The sequence below is a fragment of the Ascaphus truei genome, chromosome 6 (genome assembly GCF_040206685.1).
Source record: "Ascaphus truei isolate aAscTru1 chromosome 6, aAscTru1.hap1, whole genome shotgun sequence".
Lineage (NCBI taxonomy): Eukaryota > Metazoa > Chordata > Amphibia > Anura > Ascaphidae > Ascaphus > Ascaphus truei.
In genome coordinates this window covers 63,271,381-63,288,209 of record NC_134488.1, presented here as the reverse complement: position 1 = coordinate 63,288,209, position 16,829 = coordinate 63,271,381, and the positions used below count along the sequence as shown (strand labels likewise).

Below are 16,829 nucleotides of genomic sequence, written 5' to 3'. Positions count from 1 at the left end.
ATCTTTGATCAATTAGATTGTAAGCTCTCCAGGGCAGGAATTTATTTTCCCATTGTGCTTTTGTTAGAATACAGGGAGGTATAGTACAAGTGCCTCAAATGTCTAGATTTGCAGCGCTGCGTACTATGTTGATACTAGACGCACACAGGCGCACGCACACAGGCGCACGCACACTTAAGCGACATCTATTTAAATCAATAATTCTATGAAATCCCTCGCACAATTATCACAGATCAGAGCTCTTGGGTAAACCTAGTGTTAGCACCCTTCTGGAGTCAGATCTATCCCCAACTTACCATTTGGACAGGTAAAATTCGTACAGCCTCACAGGGCACCTCAGAGGGTTGTCCGTGTTTTCGGCCATCTCCATTACAAACTGTCCATCTTCCCCCTCCGTCCGCTTCCGCTTGCCCAGTGATAATTTCTCTGCAGAGAGGAGATGAATTACTGCATCAGGCTAATGATTATGTCCCTGCGTCTCTACCAGGATTTGTATTACATTATGTTAGTGAGAAGGAAGCAGGTACACTGAACATGTCAGGCATGCTGCAATGTCCCATTACATTGTATGCCTCTTAGGGCGTTCAATAAACTGCAATGGTTGGGGCACTATCGCACAGCAACTCTCATCGTAGTTTGCATGTGATAATGCCCCGATCTGCATTATTATAATGAATCCCCCACTTATAGGCAGCTATGGGAGGCTAAACGCATATATAAACATTATATAAAAGCGCCATGTTCGTTTTCAAGGTTTTGAAGAAGCAAGACCCACAGGGGGCCGAGAACCTCCCCCACCCCCCAAAATACAGCACAGCCTGAGCCTTTCAGTTTCTGCCCCTACAATATGGCACCCACCATGTTCCAGCTCTGGTTTCTGGTAGGGTGGGATAAAGCGCAGGTAGGTGGTCTTGGTGTTGTATTTGAGGGTCTTCGTGCGCCTCATGACGTAGGCGAAGGAGAGTTGCTGGTGCTCGCTGACCGTCTTCAGCTGGAAGTATTTGGTGGTGAAAAACAGCAGGGTGTTGAGCAGGACGATGGGGGAGTAGGCACCCAGCTGCTTGCACTCCCATAGGTGCTCCTCTTCAATCCTTGAGAACATGAAACCTGGAGGGGGCGGAAGAGCGTGCACAGCCCGTTATTTAACATTTCTTTTCTTGGGGTTGAGGAGGAGCGCTGGATCTCGTGATATGTGAAAAGATATAGATATATATAGTGCAGATGGTAATTCACTGCTTTAAATGATGTAAAACATAAGAAATGAACTCACAAAGAACGTATAAAATCACTGCATGTCAGAGATCCTTCTCTCTCTGACTGGAGCCCTTTATGTTACTGGAGTCTGTATCCTCTCAGTGAAGTGGATGATATGAAAATAAAGAAAACCACAAATAGTGCAAATAGTATGAACTATACAAATGTATTATGCACAGACTGTGAGGGGAAAGTGAAGCACCGAACAGCAGCCTGCTTCTATCGGCGGTTCTCTCCACCACCCAACTTTATTATGGAAAATGTGAGTTTCCTGACTACCTGTGCATAATACATTTGTATACATTTGTATAGTTCATACTATTTGCACTATTTGTGGTTTTCTTTATTTTCATATCATCCACTTCACTGAGAGGATACAGACTCCAGTAACATAAAGGGCTCCAGTCAGAGAGAGAAGGATCTCTGACATGCAGTGATTTTATACGTTCTTTGTGAGTTCATTTCTTATGTTTTACATCATTTAAAGCAGTGAATTACCATCTGCACTATATATATCTATATCTTTTCACATATCACGAGATCCAGCGCTCCTCCTCAACCCCAAGAAAAGAAATACTTCACATCCTGGGATTAGGAACGATCCCAAAAGAGGAAGTTGAGCTGCTGTTGTACACTGGTTTTAATTTATTTTATTTAACACTATATGGTGATAGGTTTATTGTGTGTACTTAAGGTGTGTCACTTATCACACTAATTACTATATTGTTTAGGAAGCGCCCAGTCCATCCACTTCCCCCACTCCCCCACCCACCGTTATTTAACATACCAGCTTCTTCTAGAAGGAAGATTGTAACCTCATTCATGTGAATGAATCTGCACGCATAAAGAGAAGAATGCCTCGCAGCATACAGAATAGGCAACGCAGACTGTAAGCTCGCGTATATTGCATATTTATCTTTACATAATTGAAACCAGAAGATCTTAAACAATATGATGCTCAGGAGTTTTGAGCTCGCTAAAAACTATGGCCTTATGAACAATTCAAAGGTAAGACTCTTGCATCTTCACACAGCGCCTCAAAACCTGCTCCATTCACCCCATTGTCCCATCAAACAGCCCTTATATTGCAGAGAGAAATACGTTTAACTTTCTATGCATTTTAAACATGGATATTTCCCTATAGGTTTTGCTGGCACATTACACAGCAAATCCTGGGATAAGTCCAGGCCCAGAAAACACACTGGTCTTAACCGTGCCTTGTACAGTGGAGGGTTTGTCACTTTGCTGCCCACCATAACCTTATTGCACCTGCTTTGCATATTAAGAGCAGCAGTCCCTGAAGTTCGCAGAGCAGACTTACCGTTGGGTAATATGGGCGGGTGCCAGTTTTTCAGCAGCTTTGTAAGTTCCACCATGAATCTGGAGTATGGTTCTGTGAAGATGTTGTCTATCCTCCCGTTCTCAAAAAGGTACTGGGAGGGAAATGGGAAACCAAGCGGAGTCACAATAGTGGCTGCAACTGAAAACTTCTATTTGTATAGTCACACAGACTTTATACAAGAAAAAGATCAGGGTAGTGTATGTGTGTGTGTGTGTCTACACGTGTGCGTGTGTGTCTACACGTGTGTGCGTGTGTGTCTACACGTGTGTGCGTGTGTGTCTACACGTGTGTGTGTGTGTGTGTCCACGTGTGTGTGTGTCCACACGTGTGTGTGTGTCTACACACGTGTGTGTGTCTACACGTGTGTGCGTGTGTGTCTACACGTGTGTGTGTGTGTGTGTCCACGTGTGTGTGTGTCCACACGTGTGTGTGTGTCTACACACGTGTGTGTGTCTACACGTGTGTGCGTGTGTGTCTACACGCGCGTGTGTGTGTGTCTACACACGTGTGTGTGTGTCTACACGTGTGTGTGTCTACACGTGTGTGTGTGTGTCTACACGTGTGTGCGTCTACACGTGTGTGCGTGTGTGTCTACACGCGTGTGTGTGTGTCTACACACGTGTGTGTGTGTGTCTACACGTGTGTGTGTCTACACGTGTGTGTGTGTGTGTCTACACGTGTGTGTGTCTACACGTGTGTGCGTCTACACGTGTGTGCGTGTGTGTCTACACGCGTGTGTGTGTGTCTACACACGTGTGTGTGTGTGTCTACACGTGTGTGTGTGTCTACACGTGTGTGTGTGTCTACACGTGTGTGTGTGTGTCTACACGTGTGTGTGTCTACGTGTGTGTGTGTCTACACGTGTGTGTGTGTCTACACGTGTGTGTGTGTGTGTCTACACGTGTGTGTGTGTCTACACGTGTGTGTGTATGTCTACACGTGTGTGTGTCTACACGTGTGTGTGTGTCTACACGTGTGTGTGTGTGTCTACACGTGTGTGTGTGTGTGTCTACACGTGTGTGTGTGTGTCTACACGTGTGTGTGTGTGTGTGTCTACACGTGTGTGTGTGTGTGTATCTATATACATATATCTTCACAAGGGACAAAACGTTGCCAAAGTGTTATATTTTGGATATGCTGATGGATGAAATAAATAACTGTTTTTACTATCTGGAGTGCTGTGGACACACACGGTGTATGAACCTTTATTATAATAAAGATACAAAAGGAAATGATTGCACTTGAGATTAGTGCATTCGTCTCCTCCTTGCGGTCGTGTGCCGCTGGATGTCACTACGGGTACCCGCACTGCACGGGTAGTGAGCACGCCTTCCTTCACCCAACGCGTTTCGCGTGTCTCGCTTCCTCAGGAGTATTGGTAGTGCAGGGGATGAATAAAGTCTGTGCTTAAATAGTCCATTTAACCCATTGTATGCTCATTTTATCAATTTAGTATGAACATATCAAATGAAAAAATATATAGAATTTCTACATTATAATTGGACAAAGTAATATGAATGAACTATTTGTGTTTCTGCATTATAGATGGACAGTGAAAGTTTAAAAAAAAAAAAAAAAAACCATCATGCTTAATTGAGGAGTGCTATAGGATAAGGGGGTTTAATGGAACATTCTATAATAGACATTTAGACATTCTTGGGTATAGCAATGTTATACATAGGGTAATATCAGGAGCAAACTGCACGGTCTACCTTACAAAAAAAAACTACTTGTAGATCTTTGACAAGGGTGACCTGTGCACATGTTTTGAGAGACAAAGGTACTGGAAAGATTACATAAATATAAATCACCAATGGGAACAGAATTAATAGTCCTATGGTGTTAATAGAATAGCAAGCAGTGGCCATTGAAAATAAACAAAAATAAAATATATTTAATTTTTTTTAAATAAAAATACTAACTAAAAAGAAAAAACTTGAAGTAAAAAAAAAAAAAAACACGAATAATACACTGCTATGGCCCAATGGTCCTTTAGAAAAGCTGCTAGGTCAATGTCCATGTCCAACCCCTTTGGTGTTAAAAAGTTTGAAGTGTATGTATCCAGATTTCCCACATAAAAAATAATAAAAAGTCACCTCCTCGTCTAGACTCCATCTGTGCTAGTGTTTAGATAAATTGTGCGACAAGTAGCCTCGCTCTGATCTCTCGTGTGCCAGAAACCTAGTTCTCAGAGTCCGTTTCGTTCTACCTACATACTGCAACCTACATGCATGTTCCATGAGCTACGATGACAAAGGATGTATTCTAATGAAATGTTTTGCCGGTGTTAGTGGACTATCAATATATAAATTGCCTTACCTGTACATTTCAAGGCAAAAATAATAAACAGTCGACTTTTAAACATTTAAAATGAAAATGCATTAATTACAATACGTCCTTTGTCATCTACCTCATTGAACATCCATGTAGGTAGAACAAAACACACTGAGAACTAGGTTCCTTGAACACGAGAGGTGCTACTAGTCGCACAATTTATCTAAACACTTTAGTGGGGCGCATACTAATGATCACAAGGAGTTAACAGTGAAGGGAATTGAAGCATGGATTGCTTACATACCCTGCACTACCAATATGGCTGAGGAAGCGAGATAAACTCGCAAAACACGTCGAGGGAAGGGAGCGCTCACACTAGCTGTGCAGTCCGGGTACTCGTACTAAGTCACGTCACCCAGCGGGACGCGACCAGAAGGAGAGGACTCCAGCATTCAAAGGAACAACGTTATGATTTTCACCAGCTGGATCCATAAAAGACTCCACTGATGTGCTTATTTAAAGCACTAATCTTGGGAGTGCAAATCATTTGATTTTGTATCTTATAATAAAATAGATGGCCCCTTGTGTGCTCTTCTATTGGTTCAGAATTTATGCAAAGATTTGGGAATGATTACCTTTGAAGAGGAAGCACCCAGAACCGCTTTCAAATTTTGACTGGATTTAACCCTACCTAGTGAGGACCAGTTTGCTTTTGGCGTGTACACCACACACTAGAGAGAACCCAGACAGCCCCTTCAATTGAAGTGCACTCCTGTAAACTAATGTTGGTCTATAATGCATTAGAATGTAATGAAGCAAAACAGTTAAACGTCGCTTTTAATGTGTGTAAATTTAGGGATTAGAGTAGAAGTGTTTAAAGTGAACTCGAGAGAAAAGGTTCGGAAAGAAAACAAGTGGCCAAGTAGCAAAGACACCAGTAGCTACATAGACAGAGACAACAAAAGTAGCGTTTTTGTCGAGTAAAGAGCGGCATCCTACTGATCCACTCTGCCCCCTCCCAGTGCTCAGACATCATGGTATTTTACGTCACTCCTGATGTCCAACGTGATGACATGCCCAAGGCGCGTTTCAGTCAGAACAGCTTGTTTGTTTGATAGATGCGAATAGTATTATTTTGATGGAGACATAGCTGAATTATACATGGGAAGGCCTGGGGAAACTGCCTGCTCTTGCCTACCCACACTCTTTACCTGTGTGCTGACACAAGCATCCCACTAAGGCAAATTTTGTTATGCTACCAATAACCCGGTTATCTTTCACAGGTATTTAATGTCTTAAACCTCCCACTGGTATGGGGGGCCTGTAACACACCGCAGCGCAATGCATTGCTGGCAGCAAAAGGGTTAAAAAGGTTTAAGACTGGTCTGAATGGTTTTGTTTGCTTTAACGCGAGTGCCTGCATGTGCTCTACTGATATATGTTAGAGACTATTCTTTAGCATGCATGTGTCTGTCCTGCTGCACTGCATGTTACCTGCTGGACTCCAAGGCACAGGTACAGGATGCTGTCTGCGTCGTACTTCTCCCCGTTTGGCCGGCGTACGTCCTGGATGAACTGACACAGGCCATAGCTCAGTTCCCCAAAGGTACAGGAAAGAAGGTCTTCCTTCAGCTTCATGGGACGGACTATAGAGCAAGACAGGGAGAGGGAGGGGTCAGAGCCACTGCAGACAGATTATTTGATGCACACGGGTGCAGAGGTTAAGAGAAACGCTTATGTTTCTACTATTAAAGCCAGCCGACGTCTAAGACAAAGTCTCTGCTGCTGTACCACGCACAGGAAGCAGAGCATAAAGTGTATTGTTTACACATTTTTGTAACGCCATAAAGCTCCCCTCTGCACCACCAATATTAGAGGGTAACTTTGAGAAAGATGCTAGTTTAGGTACCAGTTTACGTAGATATTAAAGCAGCAATTTCCTCATTGTATGAGTTTAACGCTCTTAATTATGGGATTGTCCCATGACCATGTCCTGGTTTTAGTGTGTGTTAAAGATCATGATTTTTTTTTAATCTTTAGCTTCTGAGGTTACCATGGAAGCTTTTAGACTGCACTGGGCTCTGGGGAGAGCTCCATTTGAACCGCAAGGACACAGTATTTCAAACATCTCCTGAACGGAGTATCAGATTTTATCAAATAAAAACAGCTTTGGAAATGGCAAGAAAAAAAAGTCTATTAGTAAGTGTAAAATATATGGGGAAAATGTTGATTAGCTTGGACTGCTGCTTTAATGTACCCTGTGTGTGTATATTGAAAAGGACGGATCCTTAGCAAACACAGGGATAGAAACTGATGGCAGGCAAGAGATAGGCCCCAGCGAGTCTCTCAGGCATACTCTGCTTCTCACACTGAACAGCGTCGTACTGTGCTAGATAAAAAAAAAACCTTTATAAAAATGGTGGATCCTTGTTTAAGAATGCAGTTATACAACATACAATCAATGTGGTGTGTTTTTTTTTAGAGTGACGATTATTCAAGTTGTTTTGCAGCGCTGTAAAAACAGAAAGGGAGAAAACCTTATTAAAATAACTTCACTTTCAAAAACAAGCAGTGGCAATCCGTACCACCTGGTACCATTACACTGACGTGTGTGTTCGTAAACAGAGAAACCACCCTATCATTTTACACCACTAGCAAAGTGAAAATTGCCGCCAATGAAACAGTTGTAGGAACAAAGCCTGTTGATGACAAATGCACAGTACACACCAGATATTTGCAGTGTTCTGAAACACTATTTCAAAAGGCACGTGAACCACGGTCTCATCAACAATACTATTGGTTTCCGCGTGCTTAATTTGACTTAAAAGCGTGGTTACATGTTTGAGCCAAAAAAAAAGTCTCATTTCTGCACCAATCAGGCTTCCCCTATTGGGTTTTTGTTCTAAAAACATCTGTTTGCATTTGACAGAATGAGCCCATACGCCAGCTAATCCCATCCCTAACACCAACCTGTGCAAGGACAGCCGCACGAGCGGAGGGACAAAAGGAATACACCAAAATTGAACCCTGGAAGTGAGTTTTACAGATAAAAAGAATAAAAACTTAATGATAAATAATGTCTTTCACCTCCAGAGTTTTCATGAGTGGGGGAAGGTTCTCCCTGCTCCCCCCCCTGCGGCTCGGAGGGGGGGCAAAGTGGTGCCTCGGAGGGTCCTTGACAGGGTGAGAAGAAAGTAAGGAAGAGGTTAGAGGGAAAGCTGGGCAGGGAGGCAACATACCCCCATGAAGGGCTGTATTGAACCCTCTGCTGAGGTAGTTATCCCCTTGTCACTGCCCAATGGTAGGGTCTGTACACACTGTGCATCGCTGGAGAACGTGGTCTTAGAAGGGCTGGGATTAGTGGGACCGCCACAGATGATCACGGTAGTCAAACGATTCAGCACTCCTTAATTTCTACCTATAATTCTTTATACGCGTTCATAAATTGGAGGGGGGGGGGGTGGGGGGGTTTGGACAGTTGGAGGGAAAAACTGCAGCGTTTTATCATCCTTTGATCCATATACGGAGGCTGCCAATGCTCTGCTCCTTGCTGGCACATCTGGCAGCGAAGGGAAAAAATGTGACATTGGTCCGGAATCTAAAAGGGATAAAAGATGCAGCGCCCCCGCAGAGCAGCATATATCGGAGGTGCAATAAAGAGACAGCTTAGCCATGTAACATGTCCCTACCGTGTGTTAGCAAAGTGTGTAGAACATTTCCCCCAAGCAGAGTACTGGGAAACTCGATATGAAATGTGTGAATGTGAATGTCAAAAAGCAAGACGCACAGACGCACAGACGCACAGACACTATAGCATTCAACAAAGTTAACCATGAGCAAAACATGGATTTTCTAAATACCTGAAGTGACTGTCCTTGAGATTTATTAATTGACATTGCAATGTCAAGCTTCACTGGAAACTAAAGTTGTTCGAAATTGAAATGTGTCGGTAGGGAGCAGCGAGATTCATGGTAGGAAGAGGTTTTCTCCCTCAGCACAGCCTATTAAAATACCATACACTTCAAAAGTCTGGAAATGTCCAAGTTAAGGTGACAACCTTAACTCACCCCCGTGCATCGCTCATGTCATCAGCAAAGCATGGGGGGGGGGGGGGTGGGAGGGGGGGGGTTATGGGGTGTCGGGGAGTTAAGGTTGCATGTCACCTTAAAATGTCGACATTTCCAGACTTTTGAAGGGTTTGCTTACAAACCTTAACTACACAAATTAAATTTTTTCAATTTAAAAAAAAATTGTGTGTGTCTGACCGTATGTATGGTGTGTGTGTACAAGTTTGTGTATGGTAATAAGAGAGCGTGTGCGTGTCAGAACCATAGCTCCAAGACCATGAAACCTATCTATTTACACAATACAATCTTGCCAAATTTGATTAAAATCAATGCAGTTTTGAAAGGTTCAGTCCACCATCTTGATTCAAAATGACGTCCAAATGTATCCAGACAGACAAAATCCTGCTCCTTGACCTCAGGAACCATCATGCAAAATTTGGTTGCGATATCATGAGTCCAAATGCATAGCAAACAGACAACAGACAACAGACAACAGACAACAGACAACAGACAACAGACAACAGACAACAGACAACAGACACAGACACAGACACACACACACAACACTGACACACACACAACACACACACACACACACACACAACAGACACACACACACACACAACAGACACAACAGACACAACAGACACAACACAGACACAACAGACACACACACCACAGACACAACAGACACAACAGACACACACACCACAGACACAACAAACACACACACACCACAGACAACACACACACCACAGACAACACACACACCACAGACACACACACACACACACCAGACACAACAGACATAACAGACATAACAGACACACACACACCACAGACACACACACACCACAGACACACACACACACACCACAGACACAACAGACACACACACACCACAGACACACACACACACACACACGTATTGTAGAAGTTAATACAGTTTTATTCAGGGAATTCCACATATTCCTGAAAGGTCTCCAAGGGAGGACTACAAAGTCAAATACCCTGAATAAAAAATGTGTTTGAACTACGAGTGCCGGCCCTCCTTATTTACATTCCATCATCTGCTGTGTACAAGGACTCTACTGCTTTCGTGAAACCTACCTCCAAACTTCATGTCGTCTGGATCTTCTTGCAAGTTTTTCCACCGCACCCAGTTCTTCCAGGCGTTCACTCCGTACATGAACTTCAATGTGGAGCCCAGCGCAGAGCAGCCAGGGTATGTTCCCTGCATCAGGTTCCGCGGCTCTACGGCCACAACAGCCTTCTTCCTTCCCTGCGGAGCGCAACAAGAGCTATAAATGCAAGGCGGGAGGAAGGCAGACCAGATACAAAGGATTTTGGTAAAGGGATTCCTGCCCATCCTCGAACACCAAAGGTGATATAGGAGAACACTGCTGTGTGCCCTGCAGTACTATAAAAGAAAACATTTTATACTGCGACTCCAACACGTCCTCAAGGATAACCAAGGGTGGGAGGTTAGGTAACAGAATCGGATGGTAAACGAACCTCTGGCAGTAAAAGGGTTAACCCCCTATGTTGACAAGGGGTGTTAGCAATGTATTGCAACTCTTCTGGGCCTGAAAGCACATGGGATAGCAGAAATATTCCACCGAGGTAAAAAGATAAATATACATAGCCGGGATTAGTAGAGACGGAGCACATCCTGCGGTGTCTGCTTTTTATGGTAGTGAACCAAGACACAAGCGCATCATACGGTACTCTACAGGGTGCAAGGGGCCCTCACTCACCCGTCTTTTGGGCTGTGGGAAGCCATCTCTGTGTTTCCGTCTGGCTCGGGTGCGAGCCAAGAGACTGGAACCTTTGCTCAGGGGGTCAAACGTTTCTGTGAAGGAAGAGATGAAGAAAGGTTAAAATGGACTGACATTTAACATTATGAAGCATAGTTTTTACTTTGCAATTATCCCACGTTTTGGTACAGAAAGAAGTTTGGGACATATGAGCCCCACTGTGCCCAGGACAGACCTGTTGGGAAGTCAGCCTCCAAGTCCTGCTCTGTATCCACTCTGGAGAGCTGCCGGATCTCGGGATCTGGCTCAGGCAGGTTGTTGGACCTCAAGGTGTAGTGGTTCAGTTCGTCCTCCCAGCTGTGCGGTGTAGATACTGCCTCCGATTCCAGATCTCCGCTGTACGTGCTGCCCTGGTCTGTCAGATGGGAGGAAAAAGTCTGTAACTATGCAAAGTTTAACTTGTGTAAAACAAATACGTACTTCTCTCAGCTAGGATTAAAGTGAACTAATAGCAGCGACATGTTCTATAGACTATATAGATTGACAATGTCTATACGCAGTGGTCGACAAATCACCAAAAAATCTACTTGCCGAACAAAAAAATCTACTCGCCACCTAGTACCACACGTGTGCTGCTTGGGCCAATAGGAGCTCGCCACGATGTTAAATCCACTCGCCTGGGGCGTGCAAATGTATAGGTTTGTCGAACACTGTCTATACGTATCAAACAAGTATAAATATATTTTTTTTTTCACTGTCTTCACACTAACCAAATGCTTTGTATTTGTATCTCTTTTGTGGACTATTTGTAAACGTTTCTATATGCTTGTTCATCTAGATTCTATTGTATAACTAATGAAGGCAGCATAATGTTAAGGCGAAAGAACAGTAATTGCCAGATAATTCAAATAAGACCTGGGAAAATATAAGCCAACTTATTTTCACACAAGAAAATAAAATTTGACTGCAGGGGAGACCGAATCTTTCTAAGGAAGTCAATTGCATTAATAAAAGGCTTTAAATACTTTTTTTGCCACTACGTGAGATTGCCTCTCTGAAGAACATACAGCATTGTCAGTGCAGCCATGCAGAATTTCCCCAATATATGGAGGGGGAAATACATTACAAGACATCACAAGCAAAATCACCATCTGTATCTGTCTCATGCACTCACAATGCAAAATCAATGCGCGGCAATACACACACTAGACAAGATATGCAATAGACCAGTGATGTACCGGGCACCAGAAATTACCCGGCCATATTTAAAGCACCCGGAACCGGCCCAGGGCACTGGGACCCGGTGCCGGATATTTCCGTCCTGCTCTGCTCCCTCTGACCTTCTCTTTGAGAACGGCAGGAGCAGAGTGTCACGGGAGACCAGTGCTTTTAACACAAAAATTACCCGGATCCTTTGATTAAAAAAAAAAAAATGTATCTCACGTTTTTGTTCAATGTATTTACACAAGAAACACACACAGTGTTTATTCGTGTTATTTTGTATATCAAGCGTACTGGGATTGGGCAAAACGAAATAAAATGTCCATGGAACAAACTTCACGAAAATAAAGTCTCTAGGCAATTCCCAGGAGCGGGGTTGGTGCGTAAATAGACGTAAAAACAAAGAAAAAGCAGGCACCGTTTCTCAGGAAAAAGCAAAAAATGAAAATAAAGTCAAGGAGAGCGTTTTGCCCTAAAAAACAATAATTTAATGGACCAGCAAACAAATACAGCTATATTGCGGGGTACAAGTGACCCCCCACCAACGCGTTTCGAGCGTGAGCTCTTTATCAAGGTGACCAATTAATGTACTCAGCAGTCTGCTTAAATACCCTTAAAAACGTGCTGTCGTCCATTCGCGGTCCACTTCCTGGAACTCCTCCGGAGTGACGCATGCGTAATGACGGCAGCACGTTTTGTACAAACTAACACAACTTTATTAACAAAAAAACAATGAAATGTTTAAAACGCTATATCCACATAAAAAGAAGACATAGAAGCACTGGATATCCTTTTCAGTAGTAGAAAGACACAAAAAACAAATATAAATTTAAAAAGAAACATCATAGTTATATGAAAATCTCTAATAAAAGAAAAAGAATTGTCTAACAAGTGGGAAATTGAATATCAATGTTTTAAAGTAATGCTCTAATTTATTTCATATTGATAAAAATTAAGAATGCCCACTTGAAAAGAAAAAGATGTGCAACAAGCTGTATAGCCAGGAGTAGAAAACTGAATCTATTTATCAATATAAATATTGATGTATATAATAACGAATAATCACACTGTTACCCCAACGCGTTTCGTCTAACAAGAAACCAGAAACCCTCTGGAAGAAGTCTTATTAGACGAAACGCGTTGGGACATTATTTTCACATTTGCACAGACTGCACTAGACCCTTGGGAGCTGTCTGGAGCGCTGTACCTCCTCTATGTGATGTCCCCTGGTGTATGGCCATCACTGGGGTGTATTGAGAGTTGGGACCAGTTGTTTCAGTGTAGCCTTTTTTTGGTAATCTGGGTGCAGTTCTGTTTTTTGCTTTTATCAAAGATTTATTTTCTTTTTCCTTGCGTCCTTTTCCTTTCTCAACTGGAAGTATCCTGTGATTCCAGAACCACTCTCTGAAGTTGGTTACTTTAACAACCAAAAGCTAATTATTTTCACATAAAATGTGAGTGCACATTTTGCTCTAGTATTCAATTAATACTCGCATATACAGTATTACACTATTTGTGTTTCATCTGTTCCATTGAGAATATCCTGCTACCGGTGAGCCTGCACGACACTGCGAGTCCTGCTGCTGGAGACGGTAACATCATCAGAGGTGTCCTGATAACGGAGAGTCTGCAACACCAGTGTGGTTAAACTTAGCAACCGAAATGCCCGCTTCATTTCACTGCAATGTGAGTGCAATACTTTCTCTGCTCATACTGCTATATAAAATATTACACTATTGCGTGTCTCTTCTTCTCTTTATATATTTCCAATTCTGATGAGATTGTGCGCGCTTGGAACCCTCCCCTTCAACTACTCAAGTGGCCCAGAACGAACCCACTTGTTATCCGGTGCAGCACCCATCAAGGGAATCTTTATATATTGTCTACAGTGGGACTATAAGTATCCTTTTTAGCTCACAGTATTTTTGCGCTTGTTCTTTCCCCCTCTTTATGGTATGCCAAGGGTCATGCGCCAACATCACACCTGTGCCGCTTAGCATACCGGACCAAGCCCCCTTTCCGGCAGCAGAATGTCTACCTCTGTCCCGGAAATCTGGCAGGGAAACCCGTTTATATTTACTTCCCTCTACTTCACAGTTTAGAGTGTCGGTGCCCTTTTAAGTCCGGACTTTTCTAGACATTCTGGAGTCATCTCAGCGTGATGTCTTGGAAGTCCTGACTTAAGTTTATGCATGACTCACTGGCCGGAATGGCTGGCCATATCTCTGGGGATCACTGTACTTGAAGGTGCCCCGCCTGCTTGAATGTAAAATGCCCTTGCGCTCTATAATTTTAATACACCAAAAGAGGGAGACTTTCATTCACTACTTTTCACAAAAGTTAGAGACATAAAACATAACTGCTTTACTGTTGGGACCCCAGCAGCATTCATACCAAATTTCATAGCGCTGGCACCCTCCTAACCCGAGTTAGCTCCCTGTGTCTGCGCTGTGTAAAAAAGCGGCTGGCATTTTTAAAACACATTGTTTGCTTTGCGGTTTGGCAGTGAAACAGTGTTGCGATACTCAGAACTAATTCATAATTGCGACCGCACTTATACAATATAGCCGAGTATAACGATGTGGTAATTGTGGTTGCAATACTCGGAACTAATACATAACCGTGACCGCACTCATTCAATGTAACTGGGTATAACGATGTGGTTGCGATACTCGAAACTAATTCATAACGGTGAACGCACTCATCCGATGTAGCTTAGTATAATGCGTGTGGTCCCCTTATTCCTAGCAGGACACACAGACAATTCTAAAGCATTTACAGGCGTACAGCCAGCAGTGGGCTGCAGAACTGACAGTTCACATTTCCAATATGACTCGGGGGCACCCAGCCAGGCATAATATGTTTGTTTACTGGCCTGGGTACCCCCTCACTGTCACACAGAGCAGCAGAAGAGACTTGCCTGTAGCTGGCGGCAGAGGGCGACATCCTGGTGGCAGAGGGAGCAGAGGAAGACATCCTTCAGCCGGTGCGAGCAAAGGAACATGTGACGGGAGCTGGAGTGTTACTAGAGGACAGCAGGGTAGGAGCGCACTGTAGCAGCGGCAGACACCGGAAGTCGGTAGACTTACGGGTGGAACCGCTGGGACGTGCTCGTCACCGGCGTTACTCTTATAACGCTCCTGCCACATGTTCCTCTGCTCGCACCGGCTGAAGGATGTCTTCCTCTGCCAGATTTTTTTTAATCTGATTAAAATATATATATAAATTATATTTCTATACACATTTACAGACTCAACATGCACGCAGCCATCCAACAGGCAGTGCCATCAGTATCCACTCTGAGATCGTGCACATAAGGCCAGGGCCATGGTCAAAAAGACAGTGCTGAGGCGCGCTGAGGGGAAACATTATCCCTATCAGCACGGCTTTAGTCGGCGCTTCCGCAGGCGTGCAGAGGCGTGTGGAATTGCAGCCGACAGGGAAATTTAAGTTTTCCCGCTGAGGGAAGCGGAGGGACGGTCACGTGACTGCCAAAAGCCAATGGCAGTCCGTGACGTCGGCGCCGTGACGTGGTGCGCTAGCCCCGCCTCCCGTCCCGCCTGGCTCCTAAGTGCACACGCTGACGCTCATGCAGGGACAGAAAAAAAACCTCCTGCTTGAGCAGGAGAGCATGAGAGTCAGCGCTGCTGAGTGCTGTCAATGCTCCCATGTCCGAGGCCTAATGCATTGTCTGGCAAAACCTTGGAGAGCAGAGCAGCCTATTCTGAACACAAATTAACACCTGGGGCTAACAGAGGGGTCCCTGGCATGTCACAGACTCCTAAGACGCCAAGAGATGCGTTATCATTAGCTGAATACAATTGAGCGTGTAGAAGAGTGCTGTAAAGCAGGGGTGCGCAATCTTTTTTCCCTGCGCCCCCATCCCCCTCTACGCGCATCACACCCCCCCCACCTCCGGTGTTCTGTGCGTCATGTTGCCATGGCACGTGACGTCACATGACCCCGCTGCGTTATTTGACACCGCTTTGCCATGGCGACGTGTCTCCAGAAGCTGTCTGAGCCAAGTTAAGTGCAGTTTACGGAGACCTTTGACACTTCCCCGGCATTTAATTTAAGTGCCTTTGGGAAGCACGCAGGGCCTCTGTACACCCCGCGCAGACAATCTTGCACCCCCAGGACCCCTGCTGTAATGTATACAATAGATTTGCACAGTAAGGTTAGGATGAAAGGGAAACGTTTACAAGAATTTTGGCAAACATGACGCTTTCTTACCACCGTGGGACAGGGTTTTCTCCTTCTCTTCATCCTCCGCAATCATTTCTGCCATCTGGAGGATGTCAGCCTCGAAGGGGTCCGATGGGATCTTCTCCTTCAGATCCGCAATGGCGTCTATGATTTTGTCTGCATTGTCCAGAGTGGTTGGGATGAGCATGGGGACCGGGACCTGCAATAAGAACACACACAGCAACTACATCACACACAGCGGTCTGTGAGCGCCTACTTTACCTCGCCAACTGCTCCGAAAATTATCCGACTAATTAAGACACTGTTTGGATATTGCAGTATCACCCGCTTGTCCACACAACTGTACGTCTTGATACCAACACAAAAGGCTTTATCCAAAACACATCCCTCACTGCACCTGCTAAAACTAGACAAAGTCCATGTACATGAACAGAAGAAAGCTTTCATTTAAGCCATCTCCCAAATAGGTTTTTTTTAGACAATAAAAGAACCTTTAGCTCGTGTTCTAACAAGTGCTGTAATTTGAAGCCTCATTAGTTTTAACATGATTATCTTCTCCAGAAACAAGTCAAGTACTTTTTTAATACAACTTTGACCACAGTAGTCAATTGACCAACATGAGATTTCTCCATAGTTAGAGCTGCCCTGATCGTACAAGTCTTTTATCCAGATATAATACATGAAGAACATGTGTTGGCAGGTGAAGTT

At 44.0% G+C, this 16,829-nt stretch overlaps 1 protein-coding gene across 5 annotated transcripts in view; it reads right to left on the bottom strand.

Moving 5' to 3' along the window:
* Positions 1-16,829, bottom strand: part of ZMYM4 (zinc finger MYM-type containing 4) — an 80,718-nt gene that overhangs the window by 3,587 nt on the left and 60,302 nt on the right. For 3 of the 5 annotated variants that reach the window (XM_075604590.1, XM_075604589.1, XM_075604591.1), the window contains exons 19-27: positions 16,149-16,320; positions 10,930-11,109; positions 10,695-10,789; positions 10,048-10,219; positions 7,958-8,044; positions 6,365-6,516; positions 2,576-2,687; positions 859-1,107; positions 297-426 (exon numbers count right to left, since the gene is read on the bottom strand). In XM_075604590.1, the coding sequence (XP_075460705.1) occupies positions 297-426; positions 859-1,107; positions 2,576-2,687; positions 6,365-6,516; positions 7,958-8,044; positions 10,048-10,219; positions 10,695-10,789; positions 10,930-11,109; positions 16,149-16,320 (1,349 nt within the window). The remainder of the gene's footprint in view (positions 1-296; positions 427-858; positions 1,108-2,575; positions 2,688-6,364; positions 6,517-7,957; positions 8,045-10,047; positions 10,220-10,694; positions 10,790-10,929; positions 11,110-16,148; positions 16,321-16,829) is intronic. The other 2 variants (XM_075604592.1, XM_075604593.1) reach the window with 1 other exon arrangement.